Raw genomic sequence first — 24,221 nt, forward strand, 5'->3', positions numbered from 1 at the left:
ATTGAAATATACATACAACTCTGTATTCGATACTGACGATAAATCGATTCAAGTTTGGATGAGCATTTGATCGATTTGATTATGTAATGTAAAGTGCATTTGATTAAAATTTCAATCAGAAATTTAACTTAAATTTTAGTATTGTAGGTAATTTGAAATAATACAATGGTACAAATGGTCAATTTGTCTGTATTTTATATTGTTTTCTATTGTTTATACGAATTTTAATCATTATAATGAAACAATTTTTTCGGATTTTATCTCGGTTTATTAGCCAAATCAAAATTTTATTTACGACTATGAGCTCCAAGCCCTTTTTTGCAGTAAAGATGATGTGAAATTCAGTAATTAATTAGTTACAGCACTAGTGTTTAAAAAAAGACTTAGAACGTAACTGTTTTAGAAACGTTTTGTAAAAATTGCATGCTACTACAAAGTAAGCACGAAAAGAATACTCCCAATATATTCTATCATATTATTTGACGCGCCAAGAAATGTACGTATGTTTTAAAAACACTATCTTATTAATAATTATTTTACTGTTTTTTCGTTTCGTACCAAGTTGCGTTTTAGGGTATTTTTCAAAATGTCCAAACGGACCTCTTATTTTGTACCGTCTATAAAAGTATCGCGTACAAAGCCATGAATTCAATTGGTTATAAATGAGTATAAATTAAAAGTAAAAAACTTATTAAAAGACAATCTTTTATTTTAAATACCCCTAAAAAGAATAAAATAGAGTTTTATGAAGATACAGAAGTTTTATTTAAGCATATTTTGTAAATAGGTTTGAATATTTAAATACTTAGTCTTTATACACAAAAACCACACATACGCACATAAGCAAGTACACAAATGCACACACAAACACACACACAGATTATTACTAAAAAAATCTTTTTTCTCTTCTTTATATTTGTATTTTCTGTAAAGATTAGTTTGTTTTGTCTTATAACTTTCTATTAAGTACGAGTGTGTTATAGAAGATTGACTCCTTCTGGTACGGGAGCTTATTGCACTTTATTATAATAGATAATTAATAGATAAAGCTTTCAAAAAAAAAAAAAATACTCGGTACAGGATTAAGTTGATTAAGATGTGTGGACTTAGTGACGCTGTATTTTATCCAACATGTTACTAATTTTGTACTAAAACACAGTTTATATATTATTTTTCAAAAGAGTAACTGCGGAGTTTCTTGCCGGTTCTTCTCTGCAGAATCTACATTCCGAATCGGTGGTAGCTTTACTTTACAAATATAATAATTGGTTTTTAAAGTTTTAATTTGTAAAATGACGATTCGAAAGTGCTCTTGGAGCCTATTTGAATAAAGCTGTTTTTGATTTTGATTTTGACTCAAAAGAAGAAGTCAACCTCTGTGTTATTATTGTAATGTGTTGGTTATTGATGAAATAATCATGTTTTTATTTTTTATTTTTAGTTTTCCTTTAAAACTTTCAACATATAAAGTCATAACGCAATTTATATGACATAAAAACTTGACGCAAGATTTACGTACTCGTACTTATTAAGTTTTGAAATTTTAAAAATTAAAAGCAATCAGATCATCATTGTTCATCTACATAGGTATGTTACATGTATTTGTCAGCCAAAATAAACGTGCAAACAAAATTTCAGCTCAATTGGTTGAAGATGCTTATGTGCTTCAAATTTGTGTTGTAAGATTGCGGCATAACAAACACAAACATAAATACCTACATATACATTGCAAGTTAAATAAAACCTTTTAAAAAGTAAACCTTGTCGCAATGACAATAACAAACCTTTTTTGTTTTAGCTAAAAAATTAATAATGTATTCAACGGCGAAGACCTCACTTGTTGCTATATACTTGGTATTTTTACTGTCTCCATCACATGGAGAAGTATTCACCGCTTTGACTGATATCGAACCACTGTTGGAAACCCACGTCATGATAATGGGAACTTTAGAGGACTACATTGAATACGAGGAGAAACGGTTAGACGTTTTAAAACGGTAAGATTTTATATCTCATTTATTTTACGATATTGGTTTTAACGTTTATGTTCTGTGGTTTTATGAATGCGTAAGAGCAGAGAGATTTTCAGAATAAGCCTTAATTTTTCTCCTTTTAAAAAAAACTGACCAGCAGTCTAACAAATGACACAAGGTTTTAACTGACTGTTAACTTTATTAACAACTAGCTGACCCCGCAAAAGTTGTTTTGCCATATATGTTATTAAACCCCCTTAATCTCCCCCTTATAACTTAGCTGTATGAAAAATAGATGTTGGCTGATTCTCAGGCCTATCCAATATGCACACAAAATTTCATAAAAATCAGTCCAGCCGTTTCGGAGGAGTATTGTAATTAACATTGTGACACGAGAATTTCATATAAAAGATTTTTCACTGATTTGTTTGTTCAATCACAATAAAATATAGCCTATGTACCTAACTCCTGAATAGTGTATCTTTCTGTTAGTAAAAGAATTTTCGTGATCGGATCACTATTTGCGTAGATTACACCTTACAAACAAACACAGTTAGAAACTTTACCTCTTTATAATATTAGTATAGATAAACTAAATTTAAATTTATTTATTTTTCCTCTGGACTACAACACTTCATTTAGACAAGAGAAAAAAAGAGTTTTCAAACCACCGAAAATCAATGGTATGTCTTTAGGAGAGGTTGTTTTGAAAAGATGTTTTGACAATCGATAAATTCGCTTGCTAATGAATAAAAATGTGTTAAAATGATATAAATTATCAAAGTAAATTTTTCTTTTGAAAGTTCCCTATATATGGGTAATATCTATATTTGATGCTTTGATTTGTCCACTAATCTCCTAATATTGGTTTTACAAATAAGCGAAGAAAAATATTGTGTGATGGAGTTAAATCGCATATTTTGTACAGTACCCGACATAAACAATGTAAATCGGCAATGTAGAAACAAATACGCTTCAACGTTTGACCATTAAAATGTAAATAAAAAAAGGCATGGGCACTTAAGAGCCCATGGATGTTTATGTTATGTAAACAACAATGCAAATCGATCTTTAGAAAGAATCGCGCGTTATACTTATAGTCCAAGATCCCAGAATCCCAGAGCTTCCTTATTTTTTGATTGACAAAATACGAGTATATGCAGTAGAGTCATATAAAGAATTGCCAAAATATTTTAAATAATCAAATTATGGGATCTTACACTGATAGATCTGTCATACGAAATACTGACAGTTCGATACATCACAAAGACAATGTGCGTCAGAGAAAAAGCTCTACGAAGTTGAAATTAGCCGATTCTCTCTTTACCAAAGGTCGATGTGTGTCATTTATGGCCGAGTACTAGTAGTAGTAGTATTTTGTCGTTAGTTTACAATTTTCGGCGTTTTTAACAATTTCTTGTATTGTTATTTGAACGATAACTTAGTAATTAATATCTGAAAAGTGCTTAAAACGTAGCTTAATAATAGCTTAATTTTTTTTATTCTGTAACGCTACACTATTCAGGAGTGATATAGGATATATTTTATTGTTTTGAACAAAAAATTCAGTTTAAAATAATATTATATGTAAATCAAGTCGGAGAAATGCGAGCGAGATGAAAACTTTACTATATATTGCATCACAAAAATATATAAATAAAATACAGCGCTAGAATTAAGTAACTCTTATTTAGGATATAATAAATAATAGCTAACTTTTTTCTTACAGCCACCTAAAAGTATATCAAACAGAACACAAAAAGGCTATGGAAGACATACCAAATTATTTGGGAAATCCAATAAACGCATTTACATTAATAAAGAGATTGACGACGGATATCGATTTCATGGCAAAGAGAATAGAAGCTGGAATAGGTAAATATTTATTAACTTTTTTTGACTTGTTTAAATTCAGATTTGACTTTTAGAATCAAAACACTACTTAAAAATGAAGAAAAGTTGATCTACACGTGAATAGATAATATAATAGTGAAAAAAAAAACAAAACAAATCATTTGTCTTTAAAAGAATGTCTCTATTATGATTTTATTTTTAAATACTATGTAAAATAATAATAATTAGTGTTATATGCCTCATCGTCATTGGCTTAGATGTAATATTAGTTCCATACCTGACAAATAATAAGGCCTGTACCTGAATTCCAATTTTCGAAATAAATTATTTTAACAAAATATTTAACTAAAAAAAATCTATACAATAAATAAAATTGGGATATCTGTTTGTAATATTAAAATAGCCGCTTGTTACTAAATACATAATATGAATGTAAACAGGGTACATAAACCAAATTTTTTTTTTGTGTCTGTTTGTTCCGGCAAATCTCTGAAACGGCTGACCCGATTTTAACGGACTTTCATTATCAGATAACTGATATAAAAAGAATTAACTTGGGCTACTTTTATTTTATAAGTTTATTTATTTTATAACTCTGCGAACTGAACTATAACTTTTTTGTTAAATTCCACGCGTACGAAGTCGTGGCCACAGCTAGTAATAAATAAATACAAAAACTTTTAGTTAACGTAAAAACGTGATTAGAAAAATTATTTTTGTTTCGTTTATCTGCTACATATGGGATCGAGAAAGATCTAAAAAAAAGGAGCGCGTAGATAATATTGTATGTATGTATTTATATCTTATAATAATTAATAGTGCGGCCCACGACTTGTGCATGATAAACTTGTTCGTATCCGTTTTTTACGTTAAATAAATTTTTTATGTGTATTTTATGGTGTAAGTATTGAATATTTTATGGTTAATATAATAATAATGTCATTATGCTACGTTGTGTTAGCTGCACGTTTTATGCAGTATCCACCCGTTAGCTGTTTTTATTTTGTATGCCGATATTCCTAAACAAATTATATATATGATATTTATTTATTATTTATGATTTATGTATTTTGTCTAAAGCACATGCTGCAACTGCCTTTAAGTAGCGCTACATAAGCATAAGCACCTCATTGAATTTTTTTAACATGTAATTCTGTTTGTGGTCCCTATTGAAAAAATAAAGAAATACCTTATACCGATTATCTCCTTTATTGTTATTTACTGTACGAAGGTTTTATAACTTCATTTTTAAAATTTTTCGTTCAATTATGTGACACTGTTAATGAAATATTTTTTTAAAACACACGACCTTACCTACTTAGTGTCAGCAAACAGCTGTTTAGCTATCGTCACGTATATTTACTCTGTCATCGTGTAAGCAAACATTACATTACATGCTACTTTAAAATTTTAACATTCATTTAAAATGCTTAGTATTTATTTATTACTATAGCTGTGGCCACGACTTCGCGTGGAATTTAACAAAAAAGTTATTGTTCAGTTCGCAGAGTTATAAAATAAATAAATTTCTAAAATAAAAGTAGCCTAAGTTACTCCTTATTACATCAGCTATCTGCCAGGAAGTCCCGTCAAACTGACAGACAGACAGACAAAAATTGTAAAAAATGTAATTTTAGTAGGTATATGTACCGTGTATACATCCGTAGGCATATTGTAAAAAGCGGTTATTTTAATATTACAAACATACACTCTAATTTTATTTATTTGTATAGATGTAGATTTCGCAAGGGTACTTTTGCTTTAATCGTAATCATTTTCGAACAAGAATAAGAACGTGAATCACGAACTTTTATTATGAAACAATCGTGTGATGACCGCCGTTTTATTTTGCAAGAATCCTAGACAATTCATTTATTTCCTTTGAAACGATTCATTATATATCAAACTAGCTGTGCCCGCGACTTCGTCCGCGTGGAATTTAACAAAAACAGTTATTGTTCAATTTGCAGAGTAATAAAATAAATAAATTTCTAAAATTAGTTACTCCTTATTACATCAGCTATCTGCCAGGGGAAGTCCCATCAAAATTGGTCCAGCCGTTTCAGATATTCGAAACAAACAGACAGACAAAAATTGTAAATAATGTTATTTTGGTATATATACCATGTTCATATACACATGCATTAAGTAAAAAGTGGTTCTTTTAATATTACAAACAGACACTCCAATTTTATATATTTGTCTTGACTAGCTTCTTCTCGTGACTAGATTACGATATCAATGTTACTCGACTGATACATAAATGGGTTATTAGTCCGTTCAATTTAGACATCATCCCTATTTTTTAGTCTATTTGACCGGACTATATGTTTTTGGCACATTACATTATTTAAAGGGAAAATGTCTGCAAAACTATTAAGTTTTTTTCATATCCTATAATTATTACTAGAAGTTTAAAGGTGCGAAAACATGCATTTTGTTATAACTTTTTAACGTTTTGGGTTTTTTTTTAAATTAAAACTTAATTAATGCTAACATTCCTAAATTGTTATCTTAAACAAACCTGGGAATAGAAAAAATAGTGTTAAAGGTACGATGCATTCAACATTTTTTTTATCAAACTTAACACTTTTATATACGATCCTGTTATAGTTTTATTTAAATCTATCTGAAATTCCTGTGCATAAAGCTTGTTGTTGCCAAACACTCGCATTTTATACAAAACAACCGTATCTGATATAAAAACGAATTGTGAACATAAACAATTGGTTATACAATTTTTTTTTAATGACAATCATGTTTAAAAATTTGTGGAAATATGTTCAACGTCCTCAGTAAAACCATCAACTGTGAATATGATTTCCATTTTCATTTGTTAATTTTTTTATCTATATACATACATATATAATCATTATGTATAATCATTATTATAATCAATTCAGGTTTTTATTACGTTGAAACAAAACACATCTATTCTCTTGATGATCTTAATTATAGTATATAACCTACAAGCTGACACGACAGATCATTCTAACTATTGCTTGCACTTATCCTCATGACAACAGAAGTACAAATCAATTTAGAAATCTCGAAGAAATGGAATGGATACAAAATCCAATAAAATCATTATTATTGCGGTGTTTTTTTTCCATTTCTCTTATACGTTTAGTATCTCAATTTGTTGAGCATCTAGCCTCTCAAAAACAAACACATACTAATGAACATAGATAACCTTTAACTTTTTAAAAGTCACTTAAAAATATTGCCATTTTCTATCAAAACATTTCTGTAAAATCAACAAGTCATAGCACTGTTCTGTATCAAATTATATTTAATATTTCAAGACTATGCAAGGAACACGACGATAATGAAGCCTCATCCAGACATGCAATACCCTTCGTTAGAGGACCTCACAGGCGCCGCGCAAGCTCTCACACGCTTGCAGGAGACCTACCACCTCGATGTTAAGGATCTCGCTCAAGGGATATTGAATGGAGTTATGTACAGGTACGTAATATAAATACAATAATTTTGCAGGATAAATAATAAATAAATATCTTATAACATGCTCACATCGTTCGTCTGTTCCTAAAGTAAGCAACTTAATGCTTGTGTTATAGATAACAGCCGACTCATATAGCTACATATTTTTTTTATAATATACAAGAAATAATACATATATAAATAAATACAAATATTGCACCAATACGTAGGCGGGAATCGAACCCACCACCCAACCCAGAAACCAGAACTCAGAGAAGAAAGCACTACAAACAACGCCAACGGGCTAGTCAAAGTCACAAAGTATATAGTATAGAACTATAAATATATAAGTCTTAGTAAATTTATTGTAACGAGAATATTATATAGCGTGTGTATATATGGATATAAACTAATGTATTTTATATTTTTTATTTATTTAACACGTTTACCTACAGTTTACTACATTTACATTAATATAACTTAAAAATAATTACAAATATTACAAAAATAAATGTAATAACTACCTACAGGTAAACACCACATGTATAACAATAAAGGTGTATAGGTTGAATTTTCTAAATATTAGTGTATGATCCAAGTTTACCTTAAGTATAATGAATAAATGAAAGCGAGTATATTTAAAGGGCCATTGCCTTCAATCTTGTGGTACATTACCCAGCATCTTTTGGTAACACGACAAAAAATAATGTTTGCTGTTTAACTTTATTCCTTCATCATAACTATCTAAACAAAAATTAACCTGAAGAAATGTATAATATTTTTATTTGAAATATAATTTCAGTAATTTTTAATGTTTATTAACTTAAATAGATTTAACAAAGATGATCTACCGCTAATTACGCAACTAGTTATTAAAGTTTAAAAAAATATTACAGATATTAAAAATTATTATTTTTCAGTGAAAAACAAACAATAAGTGTTTTGTAAGTTCTATTCTTTATAAGTTTTTTGATTTGTTTTTTCCACTGGTTATATGCTGGTTTTTGTTTGTTTTGGGTGTTGGTCAATTATCATTGAATAGATGTGTATACACAAGGGTTTGTTTAAAGAATAACATTTTGCTTTAAGAATCATGTTTTTCATTATCTTGTTTTTGAAAATGGTGAGAGAGTATTCTTTAAAGTGTGAATAATCAACACATCATTTTACCATTAAACAACACCTCATTTAAATAACAATACCATTTGTTAATTCATATTAAAGTAGGAATACAATAAGTATAATTTCAAATTAAATTTTGGTACAAAATATAATTTTTTTTTTTAACCCATAGTCATTTTTAGAAATCTTTTTGACTTCTTTTACTCTTGAGTTTGTCTTATATTTAAAAAAATATTTTTCGTCTAAAGGTTCATTCCTATATTCAAAAAATGACCCGTTGTGCTCATAAACAGTTCAATTTTGAACATATCGTCTTTACATTAGTTAAAGATATACCTACTTGAAAGTGGCACCGAGTAAAATTGTAATAGCTTTTATAATAAATATATTAAACATACTATGTTTGGTCTTAAACATTCCAAAAAGTAAGTTATACACTAAAAGTTAATGAATTCATTGCAGTGACTATTCCTATTAAAGATTCATTATTATAATCTTTAATTAAAATAATATGGGATGATATAAACTTTTGTTCTTAAAGTTTTTAACTGATATATAACTACAACAATGTGAACAACAAATAGTAAAAACTTTTCATTCCGCCAAATGCTTTTACGTTTTTCCATTTAAAAATATTCTAAATTAAATTGGTTGAATTTTAAAGAAGGATTCTCATCGAAATTCTCAAACATTAATTGTGTAAGTGAAACTGTTAGATACACTTAGTATAATTATATAAACATTAACTGTTATAAAATTTCAGTACATCGATGAATTCCGATGACTGCTTCGAACTTGGCAGACTGTTATACACCGAGAAGGACTACAAGAACGCACTGTCTTGGATGTTAATGGCACTAGAGAAATATCCCAATGATGACGAGCTCTATAGCTTCACTGATGTTGATATAATGGAGTACATCAGCTTCACTTACTTCTTGTTAGGTGAGTTTAAGTTTGTAGTCCAAGACCCCAGACAACACAGACCTTACTTATTTTTTGATGGCCAAAATATCATCACTTCAATCTATCGCAGTCCACTGGTCGACATAGGCCTTCCCAAGTTCGCGCCAAACATCTCAATTTTCCGCAATCCTGATCTAGCCTCCACCGGCAATCTTACGTAGATCATCGGTCCAGCGGGCCGGAGGACGTTCCACTGCGTTTGCTAACACGGTTTCCACTCTAGAACACGTCTTCTCCAACGCCTATCGGTCCTTCGACACAGGTGACCAGCCTGCTGCCACTTCAACTTCTTAATTCTGCGGGTTATGTCGATTACTTTCGTTCTCTCGCGGATGGTCGCAGCAGCATTAGTGTGTACAGTAAACGTATAAATAGCCGTTAGCTTATGCCGACGTCCGATTCTTATATCAGTTTCATTTTATTACGTATATTGTTAGCAATATAAAATTGTTTTTATCGACAGTATTTATTGCCAGATACTAATTTGATTACATTTTAAGCTCCTTAACAAATATTCCAGCAATTTTTTATACAAATAGAATTAATACGCTGCACACTACGACCAATGCTAGAATTAATTAACTTTTTTAAAACCTTATTATAAACTCGATACATCTACAGTTCTACCGTATCAATCTAGCAGCTGAAAAATGTAAAAAATAGCCCCCTACATATCATAGCAAAAAAATTGTCTCAAACTGTAAGGATGTGTTGTGTTTTTCGACATTTTAAGAGTCAAAATATATTTTGTAAGTTTGTAGACCGCAATTGACAACTATGTAAAAACATTTTCAATATAGAACTTGTGTAAGTAGTTTAGGACTGGTGTAAGTAAATAATTTAAAAAATTGTGTCTGTGCAATTTACACATAGCAAAAGTGAAACTTCTGAAAAATGCTTACAAAGATATACCTATATAATAAAACAAGTGCCATGTTAATCGCGCCTTGAGCGAAATTGAGATAGATTTATGTGTTTGTTCCTTTGTTGTTACGCATTTTCGTTTCACCGAGTTTCCATTTACAACGATTCCAAAGAAGTTTCACTTCAATAATTTCTTATAACAAAACAGATGACGTTAAAGCGGCGTTGTACTGGACTCGCAAGTTGCTGGCGCTGGCCCCGGACCACGAGCGAGCGAAAGGGAACATACCTCATTATACCAAAGCGCTTGCGAAGAATGAGAGTAAATTTACAAAGATGCGACGTGGGGTGAGTCTCTAGATTTTTTATTAGCTAACCCCTATTTAAGATTAATAACTTTTTTTTTATTTCGCTAATGTCACGTAAATTTGAGAATACACACTAGCTGAATCTACAGACCTCCTGTTTTGTTTTTTACTAAAAAACTTTTTACTAAAACTTCTGTTTATTGTATACAAAAATTAACCTGTCTTATAAGAGACTTGGTTTACAACAGGTTTTGTTAGATTACACAACGTAATTATTAATTGCATGTGGTTTTGAATTATATGACCAAATCTTCAAACGCTACTTAATTTCAAGTAGTCTTGATTTTGCTACAGTCTACTATCCAACCCTCACTAAAACAAATACAGCAAACTGAACCATAACTTAAAATTAAGTAGCATTTATCATATTGGGCATAAAGTAAATGAATCTTATAAATTACCAGCCACGACCTCCGGGTTCAGAATGTACATGTGTAAGTTATAAAATTTATTTTAATCTTCAGACTGCTTTCTTTCCAATATGTTTCTTGAAATCTTCAATCCTGAAGTTATTGCCTATTAAAATTTTATATAAATATTTTTTTCGGTTAATTCCTGACTTATACTTTGTCATTGAACTACTCAAAAAAATAAATCTGTGCTCATTTGGCACTATTAAAAACCATTAACCCTAAAGAAGAAGAAGTAGAATATTCTTAATTCGAATGTATTTTTTTTTTTATTCGGTGTCATCCTCAATTTCAAACTGACTTCAATAATTATTTTCTCGTTATAGAATGTGATATTACACATGTACGATCTTTTCAAGAATGTTTCTATTTCTTAACACAAAATTTGAATAAACGGAATCATTGAAGTTGGTTTTATTGTAAAAAAATAATAATCTAATATTGTAATTTATTTAAGGATACCGGTGAGCCTGAGTTAGAGGTGACGTTGGAACAGGAGAAAGAAAATGGGACAAAACCAGAACCATCACAGTATGAAAAGGAAAGAAAAGTGTATGAAGCGCTTTGTCGCGGTGAAATGGAGATACCAGTTGAGGTTGCCAAACGGTAAGTATTAAAGTAAGCTGTGTGGTTACGGCAGTAAAGAATATAGTCACCCCCTCTCTTCCCGCGGGTGTCGTAAGAGGCGACTAAGGGATAACACAATTCCGCTACCATCTTGGAATTTAAAAAGCCGACCGGTGGCGGGATAGCCATCCAAGTACTGGTTTTGAAATACACAGGCCGAAGACGGGCAGCAGCGTCTTCGGTGCGACAAAGTCAGCCCTGCGGTCACCAACCCGCCTGCCCAGCGTGGTGACTATGGGCAAAACACATGAGTTCACGTTATTTTTGGTACGAACTTATGGAGGCCTAAGTCCAGCAGTAGACTGCGATAGGCTGAAGTGATGATATGATGATGATTCATTAAAACAAGTTAGTTTATTTAAAATCTCTCTGAATAAAATATTTTATTTTATTTTTATTTCTATTAACAGAAATCTATTAAAAATTACATTTATAACTAGTAGAAATAAATAGCAATCAAAGAAGAACAATTAAGCTCAATCAACATTGCTAAGTTATTGCTTCTTCGTTTTTTGCCCCTAAGGTTGAATTGGGTTTTTTTACCTAATATTTTATTATATTTAATATACATTCAAATAGACAACTGAAGTACATTTGGCAGAAATATACGTGATATTATGAAAAATCGATCTAATTTTTTAAGTTGGTTAGTTAGGAATAACTTTAGTAGCCTAGTAAAATTAAGATATTATGACGGTACTAATCGTCGATTGCTTGCTGATAGTCCGGCGCATTTTACATATAAACTAGCGCCAAGAACAATTTAGTGGTGATAACGAATAATAATATTTTGCTATTTAAAATATGCATAATATCTAAAATGTATGCTACATAATAAGTTGACCCTTTTTATTTCAGATTGAAATGTCGCTATCTGACTGAGAATCACCCGTTCCTGAAATTAGCTCCGATTAAAATGGAGTACGTATACGTCGATCCAGATATAATTGTGTTCCATGAGGTCATGACCGAAGACGAGACGTACGAAATTATGATGCTAGCTAAACCCAGAGTAAGTTTTTTTTGGCTACATGTAGACCGTTCTAATTTCATAAGTTTTTATTTATAAGTTGACCTTAATTAATTTAAGGTAATATCATTTATATCATTTATAAGTTTGCACATTATTAAGGTTCTGTTGTCAAAGACGATACTTTCTATAATAATAAACAAAAAAGTATATATACGCATGTGTGTGTGTGTTAGTGTGTGTGTGTTAGTGTGTGTGTGTTAGTGTGTGTGTGTTAGTGTGTGTGTGTTAGTGTGTGTGTGTTAGTGTGTGTGTGTGTGTGTGTTAGTGTGTGTGTGTGTGTGTTAGTGTGTGTGTGTGTGTGTGTTAGTGTGTGTGTGTGTGTGTTAGTGTGTGTGTGTGTGTGTGTGTGTGTGTGTGTGTGTTAGTGTGTGTGTGTGTGTGTGTTAGTGTGTGTGTGTGTGTGTTAGTGTGTGTGTGTGTGTTAGTGTGTGTGTGTGTGTGTTAGTGTGTGTGTGTGTGTGTGTGTGTGTGTGTGTGTTAGTGTGTGTGTGTGTGTTAGTGTGTGTGTGTGTGTTAGTGTGTGTGTGTGTGTGTGTGTGTGTGTGTTAGTGTGTGTGTGTGTGTGTGTGTGTTAGAGTGTGTGTGTGTGTGTGTGTGTGTTAGTGTGTGTGTGGGTGTTTTTTTTTTTTTTTTTTTTTTTTTTTTCCTTCCCCAGAGGTATGGAAGAAACCTCTGGCGTCAACTTCCTCTTCCCCCACGGAACCGCCGCTAGGCATTACTTCGTGGAGGGAGGCTCCAGCTACTGCTCTTCCGTCATGCTGATGTCACGGGTTTTGTTTTCCGACCGCTTTCTTTCCAACCGACGGAGCTCCTGAAGAACTTCCGTCGCAAAAGCGCTTGTCGCCTGCCATGCTGCCTCCGACGATAGCATAGCTTCTATCAGAGACTCTGGCTGAATTTTCTTCGTAAGGACCTTTGACCAGGTACTACGTAACAGGTCGAAACGAGGGCATGCAAAGAACACGTGCTCCGCATCTTCACTGACTCCTGGGCAGGATGGGCATATCGGAGACATATCCCGCTTATATTTATAGAGGTATTCCCGATAGCACCCATGTCCTGAGATCATTTGTGTCAGGTAGTAATTGACCTCACCATGATTACGGTTTAACCAGACATCAACCTTTGGAATAAGACGGTAGGTCCATCTGCCTTTTGTACTGGTATCCCACTTCAATTGCCATCGTCGTATGCTATTTAGTCGTTCCTCCTTGCCAAGTTCTCCAGGGCTCAGTGCGGTCGTTACTTTACGGTGGTATAGGGCTTTCCGTTCTTCGGCTAGTACTTCAATTGGCAGCATCCCAGCAATAACGTTGACAGCATCGTCAGACACTGTGCGAAAAGCACTGGCAATTCTTAAAGCGCTCAGCCGATATACTGGTGCAATTTTTCTTCGTGCTTCCTGTATTTTAAGCGCATCGGCCCAGATGGGGATTCCATAGGTGAGTACAGATGTTACTACAGACGTCAGTAACGCCCTCCTTCGCTGCTTCGGGCCTCCTATGTTGGGCATTAGCCTTGATAATGTCGCTCTGACCACTGACGCTCTGGCACCCACGTGCTGCGCCTGCTGCTTGAAGTTGAGTCGGGCATCAATCATAACGCCCAAATACCGAAGAGACGGCTGGGATGTGATTTCATGAGCTCCGACTTGCAGTGTGATGGTTTCTAGCCGCTTCCTGCTAGTGATGAGTACTGCCTCAGTCTTGTGCTCCGCTAACTGCAGTCCAACTGTGTTCATCCAGTGGCTAATTTTTTCGATGGTAGCGTCAAAAGCGAAGGTAATTTCTTCGAGATGCTTTGCAACGACCACTACGGCCACATCATCTGCATATGCCACGAGTTTGGCTTCTTTTGGAAGTTGTAGTTTTAATAACCCGTCATACATGATATTCCACAAAAGTGGGCCTAATACTGAGCCCTGGGGCACTCCTCCAGTGACTTTGTATGTTTTCGGACCAGTCTTTGTATCATATTTTAGGATCCTGCCAGAAAAGTAGCTTGCAACCATCCTTCGCAAGTATCCTGGTACCTTCATTTCGTAAAGAGCTTTCATAATGCAATCCCACTTGACGGAATTGAAGGCATTTTTTACGTCTAACGTTGCTACCAGGCAGTACTTCTTGGTACCTCCCTTCCATCTGGTTCCAGCGATTGCGTCCTTAGCCGTATTGACGACGACGCTAATTGCGTCCAAGGTAGAGCGTCCTTTCCGAAAGCCGTATTGGTTGCTGGCAAGTAGCGGTTCGACTGCTGCTTCGATCCTCCTGTGTATTATGCGTTCGAGTATTTTGCCAGCAGTATCCAACATGCAGAGCGGACGATAGGATGTTGGTTCTTCTGGAGGTTTCTTTCCTTTGGGGAGGAGAACTAGCCTCTGTTGTTTCCACATAGTTGGGAATGTACCTTCTGTGAGGCAATTGTTATAGACGTTAAGAAATATTCCAGGCACTGCTTTGATGGCAGCTTTTAGTGCAATATTTGGAATTCCATCTAGACCCGGAGCTTTCGTATTCCCTACTCTAGACCACGCTTCGAACAGCTCATTTTCTGTAATGGGTGGAAATTCTTCTGTTTCATATTGCTCTATCTGACGATGTAGTTGCATTTGGTGGGGAAACAGCGTGGCAACGATCTTGCCTAGGAGTTTGGGACAGGTGGGCGATGGCATTGGCTGGCTCTTCAGACGAGTCATGACCACCTTATACGGCCTGCCCCATGGGTCGTCTTCTACCTCAAGTATCAGCTCGTTCCAACATCGTCTTTTGCTGTCTTTGATGGCTTTGTTCAATCTTTGGCGCGTTTTTTTATATACTGCCACCAGTTCCTCATAGTTTGGTCTTTTTCTACAGCGTTGTGCTGCTCTTCTCGCCTTAAGACACTTTTTACGGAGATTATCGATGTTCTCGTTCCACCAATGCATCGAAGAAGGCCTGGTTATAGCACGTTTCCTAGGCATGGAGGCGTCGCAGGCTTCTGTAATTCTCTTCATCAGATATTTTGCCATATTTTCAGCATTTCCATCACTGATTGGTTCTCTATTAAGAGCCACCATGAAGACTTCAAGGTCGAAGGCACTTATTTTCCAACCAATTGTCCTAGTTTTCCTGTGTACTCTTCCAGCGCTTTGCTCGGATGATACTTCCCACAATAGTGCGTAGTGATCACTGGCCGTGTAGGTATCCATCACCTCCCAAGAGCAGTTTCCCTTAACCAAACTGCTGGAGACGAAGGTTAGGTCAACGATGGAATTCGCTTCTCCTCGGACAAACGTAGGTTTATCTCCGTTGTTTAGTAACACTACGTCCAGGCTGGACATTGCCTCCAGTAGTACCTTTCCTCGTGCGTTTGTCTCCTTACTACCCCAATCGACTGCCCAGGAGTTAAAGTCCCCTGCGATTGCAATCGGGGAATATTGGTTCGCATTTTCGGTCAGCCGTTGCACAAAGTTCTTGAACTCGTCGAGTGAAAGGCTGGGCGGGGCATAGCAGCTGTAGAAGTAGATTCCCTCAAGCTTCGCGACGACAAAACCAGCCTCACTGCCATTAGCAGGACTCTGAAAGGCATATCCACCACAGGCCCAAATCACAGCTTTAGTGGTAATGTCTGTTTCCCATGGTTGAGTTACGAGGTGTCTATACGGCTCCGAAATCAGAACAAGGTCTGGATTTAGTTCTCGCACCGTCTGCATGAGCAAATCGTGTGCAGCCTCACAATGATTGAGGTTTAGTTGCAGTACCTTCATAATTGTTTCTTTTTTCTCACCTTCTGGAGTGCCTCTTGAAAGACTGGGCATCTGCTGCTACCAGCAATGTGGGCACAATTTTTTGTGTTGCCCTTTTCGAGACACAAGGTACATCGGGCATCTTTTTTACAGGTGACAATTTTGTGTCCCTCTTCTCCGCAACCGGTGCAGTGATTGGATCTGTCCACGTCGCTCTTACACTTAGCGGCAAGATGTCCATAGTGCCAGCACCTAAAACACTTGGTTGGTCTCTCCACAATTCTTATTCGGCAGTTGACCCAGCCAATTCTGATTTTGCTGTGCTCCCCCAAGACCTTCCTCGCTATTGACGCTGCAAGTGTCACTGATGCCGTCTGTGTACCGCCATAGGCCTTGCGCAGTGATCTGATGACATCCAGAGTCAGTTCGTCATCTTCTCCAGCCGCTTTCTGTAGGGCTTCGAGGACATCTTGTTTAGTCGTCGTGTCGTCAAGGTCTCGTATTTCGATTTCCTTTTGCGGTCCCTTACTTATAACTTTAGCTTCGTTCCCAAGGAGCTTAGCAATGGTTTTTTGCAGCCCGTGACCTTTGTCTGTGCTCTCTTTGGTAAGGATGACCAACAGATCACCAGTCGCTGTTCTGCGGATTTTATCTACCGTTGAGCGGACTTGCTCATCGGGAACATCTTTCTTGATCCGACTGAGTATATCCGCATATTTCTCTTTTTCTTTTGGCCGAACAATCAGTGCATTGGGCCTCTCCACTGATTGTTTTGGCTTCTTTCTTTGAGATGGCTTCTTCTCTTTTTTGGATTTGACTGTTTGCCACTCTGATATCTTCGTGTCGGGTGTTTTTGTTTTATTTTCAGCGAGCAGGGTAGGTCCTGTTCCCTTCATTTTCTTCGCGTTCTTGCTCCCCGATTCTGGTGATGTTCGCTCTTTCCGTTTAGCTTTGCGAATATCACGTTTTTCTCCAGTGATCGACTCAACATCAGTTTCGAATTCGTTGTCTATCGTTGTGGTTGTCTCGGTGATGTTCCGCACACGAGGTGTTGGCGATATACGTGAGTCTATTGGCGTCAATTTAGTTTGAGACTGGTCTTCAAGTCGGGTATCTTCCAACATTTTTAGTCTTTTGAAGGCACTGCCAATACTGGCCACCTTGGTTTTTATCTCCTTATGGACGTTTATTTTAGGTTGGACAAACTCTCTGAGCTCTCCAATTAGCTTCTCAAGATGGTCCCACGCTTGCGTCCTTTTCATGTCCGCACTTGCTTCTGCATTTGCTTGTTGGGCCTCCTGGCCACAGTTACTTCTTTGATCAAATTGGTTTTTATTAATGTTAAGACTTATCATTTTGTTCCCACGAGTACCTAGGGAAATTTCCGTCCACTCACAGCAGAGCCCCGGTTGCTGGAGTAAGGCCACTAAATACGCCTGGGGTTGGACCCGGTGCCCCAGGGGAACCGTTTGCGACGTCACGTCCCTGACGCCATGCAGTCCTCGACACGGTATCTTAACGTCTTAACTTGGGGTGTTTTGTCCGCGGGAGCTATTTTATTTCACTCCTACCCTCCGCTCATGTGAGCGGCGAGCATTCTCCTATCCGCTGATGGAGACGCGCCCGGTAGCAGTATCACCTCAGCCCCGGGTGTGTGTGTGGGTGTGTGTTAGAGTGTGTGTGTGTGTGTGTTAGTGTGTGTGTGTGTGTGTGTGTGTTAGTGTGTGTGTGTGTGTGTGTGCGTGTGCGTGCGGGCGTGCGTGCGTGCGTGCGTGCGTGCGTGCGTGCGTGCGTGCGTGCGTGCGTGCGTGCGTGCGTGCGTGTGTATGTGTAATACGTAGTAGTGTGTAATGTTTTTTTTATTGTTTGAATGTATTTCTATGCATAATTTAAAAAAAAATATTACCAATCTGTACTCCTTCTCCATTTAAACTATAAGTGTGCGAAATTTCATACTCCTCCGTCCGTGTAATTTTTTAAAAATGGGTATAAAGATTTTGTTTCACATATACACTTATTGAAAAAAAAAATGTAGCTTTATCAGTCAGTTGTTAGCTATAACAGAGTAATTAAGTTGATTGCTTTAGAAATAGACGACCGAGCGTATGTTATTGATATCTATTTATTATTGGGCTTATTCACTCTTCTTTGTATCATGACTAGATGGGAATTTATGAGGAGAATTATTTAATATCAGTTGTTTTTCGAATAGTCTGTTATAATTCTCTACAAATATAAAACAAAAAAGTAAAAAGCATTTTTAACTATTAATATTATTAATTTAAATAAAATACTTAAAAAAATATTTATTAAGTATATTATATTAAATTACATACGCATGGTGCTAAACAAAATTCTTTTTGAATTTTTATAAAAAGAATGTTGATGTTTAAGCGTATTATACATTCTGAATTATTTATAATATTCTAATTAATATTCTGAATTATTTATAATATTCTAATTATTTATTTCTATTATTATATCTGAATATTATTAATTTAGAATTTAAAGTTCTAAATAAAAGAACTAGTAATATTCAATTAAAACAAAGTGAATCGCAATCAAATATATACAGATAACACAATTTATTATACACAACTTAAACATAATAAAATAGTGAAAATTACATAGGATACAAATTTCAAATCGGTGGACTATACGACTGAAGCAAAACTTAACGTGACTCTCTCGTTCTATCTCCACCAACTTATATCTCCCTCTCAACTTTCGCAACGCACTCGTCACGCATTTACCAGCTCAGTCCCCGTCGAGCGCGCGTAGAGGTTTTAGTTCAAAGCGTGTGACGTGTGTGTCGGGCGCAGTTCCGGCGCGCCACGGTGCACGACCCGCGCACGGGCGCGCTGGTGCCGGCGCACTACCGCATCAGCAAGTCGGCGTGGCTGCGCGACGAGGAGGCGCCCGCGGTGGCGGCCGTGTCGCGCCGCGTGGCCGCCTTCACCGGCCTCAGCCTCGCCACGGCCGAGGAGCTGCAGGTCGTCAACTACGGGCTCGGCGGCCACTACGAGCCGCACTTCGACTTCGCGCGCGTGAGCCACCCATTTATTTACAACTTGCTTTAACAAACCTGCAACTATCTGATAGCGATCGTCACTCGTTGTGCCGTATCCGCTAACCCGCAGTGGACCAACGTTGTGGATTAAACTCCGATCTTTCTCCTACGTGGGGAAAGAGGCCTATACCCAGTAGTGGGATGATACAGGCTGAATGGTGATGATGATGATGATGATGATGATATGATGATAATGCGCGCTAACCCTGTACTGTCATGATATGTGCATATCATACGTGCTGAGGATAACAGTTTGAGAATACTAATTTGCCACATATCGCGGGTGCGAGTCTCTTCTAATCGACAGATTAGCTAGTGGTGAACGAGAACTAATTTGTTTGAAAATACTAATCTCATGACTTACTGTCAAAATTGTAAATGAATAAAAGTTACTTATAATATACATAAATAACAAATATATATATATATAATGAAAAATAAGGTTTAACAGTTCATTTTTGTAATTTATGTATTATATAATATTGCAGAAACAAGAAAATGCATTCGAGAATTTCCACGGTAACCGTATAGCGACGGTTCTATTCTATGTGAGTATTAAAAAAATTTTTGGTCTTTGGCTGTTTCAACTTTTGAGCAAAATATATTCTACTAGGTCAGTTAACAACTACCGCTCTGGTGTAGTGGTGCGAGTAGTCGCCTAAAGCATCGACGGTTTGCGGGTTCGATTCTCGGTCGGGATGGATATTTCTGTTTGTATAAATATTCCTTTCTGGTTTGGATGTATGTCCTTGTGAGTCACCCGACCGTGCTTCGGAGAGCACGTTAAGCCGTCGGTCCCGGTTGTATCATAAATACCTGATAGCGATTGATACTAATAGAAGGGAACATTTCCGTCAACCTGCAGTGAAGCAGCGTGGTTGATCAAGCTCCAATACTTCTTTTGTCTCCACATAGGCAATGAGAGATATATGCTAAGCAGTGGGATGATACAGCCTGAATGCAGGTTAGCTAGTGCGCAATAAAAGGGAAATATGTACATAAATATAATAATTATAATAATCGTGGCATGTGCAGATGTCGGACGTGGCGCAGGGCGGCGCCACGGTGTTCACGGAGCTGGGCCTCAGCGTGTTCCCGCAGGCCGGCGCCGCCGTGTTCTGGCTCAACCTGCACCCGTCGGGCGAGGGCAACCTCGCCACGCGCCACGCCGCCTGCCCCGTGCTGCGCGGCTCCAAGTGGGGTGAGTGGCCCTCGTCATCTTCTTCTCTACCACACGGTCTCCAACAACATACGGAACACTATTACGAAGACCTGCACCCGTCGGGCGAGGGCAACCTCGCCACGCGCCACGCCGCCTGCCCCGTGCTGCGCGGCTCCAAGTGGGGTGAGTGGCCCTCGTCATCTTCTTCTCTACCACACGGTCTCCAACAACATACGGAACACTATTACGAAGACCTGCACCCGTCGGGCGAGGGCAACCTCGCCACGCGCCACGCCGCCTGCCCCGTGCTGCGCGGCTGCAAGTGGGGTGAGTGGCCCTCGTCATCTTCTTCTCTACCACACGGTCTCCAACAACATACGGAACACTATTACGAAGACCTGCACCCGTCGGGCGAGGGCAACCTCGCCACGCGCCACGCCGCCTGCCCCGTGCTGCGCGGCTGCAAGTGGGGTGAGTGGCCCTCGTCATCTTCTTCTCTACCACACGTTCTCCAACAACATACGAAACGCTATTACGCGACCTGCGACCACAACAGACCTTGAAAAAAAATGTGTAATTCGTTAATTCAACTTTAATCATGCATAATAAGTTGAAAATTTCTCTTATTATTTTTCGCAGTGTCTAACAAATGGATTCACCAGGGCGGCCAAGAGCTAATAAAACCGTGCGATCTCGAGTACCAATCTGAGGGCATAATACGACCACTTCCGCGACCGATGCTGAAGAAATCTCTTAGATAAATATTTATATAAAAATTACTTCAATTAGATAAATGTTATACATTATATCGGTACGAGTTAACGTAATATGAAATTTGAAACACGTACTTTACTCAAACTCGTCATTTCCGTAATCTATAAAAAAATAATTAAGTAAGTTACTACTAACATTGAAGTAGGGATATTTGTCTTCAATTTAATATCATATTGTTTTACACTTAACAAATTCTATGACATTAAAATAAAGGATTACTCAGCTACCAAAACACCTATTTTGATACAAAATTTATTACCTAAAATGATAGTTTTTATCCAGGCCGAGACTAATTTAAGTTTATTGTAAAATTAATGCTATAGAGGCTGTCGCTCCTTGTCGAATGTTTTATTAATTTTAAGTAATAAGTCTATAGTTGTTTTTAATTAATTTAAAAAAAAATATATGGCCATTATATTGCATTTATTTAAAAGTATTGAGTCAAATGTTTTATGATAGTTACTGTGTGTACAAAATTATTATAGTTGTTTACAAAGGCCTTTTATATTATAATATGTTATAAGCCGTCGTCGTAATTATTCTCTCTATGACGTTTTTTAAGAATTTATTTTTTGTATATAATAAACAAGTAGTCGTAAACTACAAATGTATACAATTATTTTTAACACATTATACAGTTATTTTGTACTGTTGTACCATTTCATTAAGAAATAATTATAATCTTTTTATATAAAATCGTATGGCTTTAACGAAATGTCGTAAGTTTGGGCATGACGTAAATGATGCGAGTGCGGTATGACGACGAGAAGATACGACGAACGGACCGAGAGGAAGGCAATAAAAGAAGGAGTATCCATAGAATACTGTATATTCTAGCGATGTGAGCACAGAGTAGTATTGAACCTGACTTTCTGAAAGGAACTAGTCAAAAGACACAGTAAGGATACTCAATGAAGAGCGTGTACGAATTAAGCGCTAGAGACTAATTATGGGTCATCAGAATTATATTTCCTCATTTTGATAATTGGTAGCCAGGAAGATATATTAATTCTTCCGTATAGCTTGGATAGCGTGTAACTAAGGTCTGCGCCATCTAGTGACGAGTGCGTTACTTAATAATTTTATTTATATGCCATGCTGATACTAAATATAAAATATAATAAATATAATATATGCGCAAAAAAAATGTTTTTATTTACAATATCACGTTAGAAACCTCTAAAACTGTCAGTGTTCCTCTACAATGTTATGCATGTATTATGCATATAAATCTTCCTCTGGAGACTGGAATCACTATTTACTAAAGAAGACCGCATCAAAATGCGCAGTTTTAAAGATCTAAGGTACAGACAGCGGCAAGCGACTTTTTTTATACTATGTAGTGATAATGAGGTTGATTACATGGGTAAATTTAAAAAAAAAAACTTTTGTCAATAGATGATATCATAAACAGTAAGCGACTAACGGGTATTTTTTTTTTTCAATAATATTAGACATTTAACACAATATAAGACTGGTATTTAATTGCCATAGATCAAGTAAATAATTGTGTTTGCTTGCAAACGAAAAAAAAACCGACTTCAATTACATCGACGAGTAATACAACGTAGATCGACGAAAAAATAGTCAAGTAACTACGCGTTATCACAGATTACTCAAAAAGTAGTTATCAGATTTCGATAAAATTTATATGTGACCACATGATAAACATCAGCTTTCGATTACAAAAAAATTACCAAAATCGGTACACCCAGTAAAAAGTTATTGCGAATTTTCGAGAGTTTCCCTCGATTTCTCCAGGATCCCATCATCAGATCCTAGTTTTCTTATCATGGTACCAAACATGGGATATCTCCTTTCCAAAAAAAAAAAAGAATTATCAAAATCGGTACAACCAGTAGAAAGTTATGTGGTATAATACAACGTAGGTCGACGAAAAAAGCGTCAAGTAAAAACGCATTATTAGATATAGCTCGAAAAGTAGTTGTTAGATCTCAAATAAATTTAAATGGGACCAATTGGCACACACCACCTTTCGATTAAAAGAAAATTTGTCGAAATCGCTCCACCCAGTCAAAAGTTCTGATGTAACATACATTAAAAAAAAATACAGTCGAATTGAGAACCTCCTCCTTTTTTGGAAGTCGGTTAAAAAAAGTAGATAATGCGCGGCCTTTGTTGTTACTGAAGCCACAAAACTCGGCTCCTTCAAGTAAACACACGTGCTCACGCACACATATGCATCAAACTACGCTCATTTTCGTTACTATCTCACGGGGCCTCGTACAGTAACTTTGCCTTCAAAATGCCGTTCTTATGTAATTAAATGGTGCAAAAACAATACCAAAGTGAATAAAAAGTCTGAAGAAATATCGTTTCACACGTAAGTAGATACAAAACTTTATATTTCTTGTTTTTCCAAAATAATATTGAGGTTATTCGGAACTTATAATTTCGATGTCCCGAAATGACGTACCGAGGGAGTGTTACCAGTAATTTTTATTTCCATTAGCCCAAAATGTGGGTAAGTAAATTGTAGGCAATCATAGAAAAATAATTAAGTAGAAAGTGGACAACATTATTGTTTTTTTTATCGTGTGATTTTTATGTTTTTCCTAAATTGAAGTCAAGTTAAATATGAATTTTTAACTCGTTTGTTTCTGTTTAAATTTGTGAATTAACTACTCATATTTTACTACTAAATATCATGGTTTTAGGTTTCCAACGAATATTTTAATAGGAGATGAATGGGTAGCTGCTTTACAACTGAGCCGAAATGAACTACAATGACAGCCATCCTCATCTAGTGGGTTTGTTCAAACCATTTTGATAAAGCTGATATGTTCAGTACAAAACGTGGACTTCGTAG

The 24,221-nt window shown here is 36.0% G+C and overlaps 1 protein-coding gene across 1 annotated transcript; it reads left to right on the forward strand.

Moving 5' to 3' along the window:
* Window positions 1-1,788: 1,788 nt before the first annotated feature.
* Window positions 1,789-22,538, forward strand: LOC123655543 (prolyl 4-hydroxylase subunit alpha-1). The gene is made up of 11 exons (XM_045591313.1): window positions 1,789-1,997; window positions 3,703-3,848; window positions 7,133-7,295; window positions 9,157-9,338; window positions 10,432-10,571; window positions 11,459-11,607; window positions 12,487-12,640; window positions 19,208-19,432; window positions 19,944-20,003; window positions 20,491-20,656; window positions 21,257-22,538. The coding sequence occupies exons 1-11, from the start codon at window positions 1,813-1,815 to the stop codon at window positions 21,376-21,378; spliced, it is 1,692 nt and encodes a 563-aa protein (XP_045447269.1). The 5' UTR covers window positions 1,789-1,812; the 3' UTR covers window positions 21,379-22,538.
* Window positions 22,539-24,221: the final 1,683 nt, after the last annotated feature.

The sequence above is a fragment of the Melitaea cinxia genome, chromosome 8 (genome assembly GCF_905220565.1).
Source record: "Melitaea cinxia chromosome 8, ilMelCinx1.1, whole genome shotgun sequence".
NCBI classification, from domain to species: Eukaryota; Metazoa; Arthropoda; class Insecta; order Lepidoptera; family Nymphalidae; genus Melitaea; species Melitaea cinxia.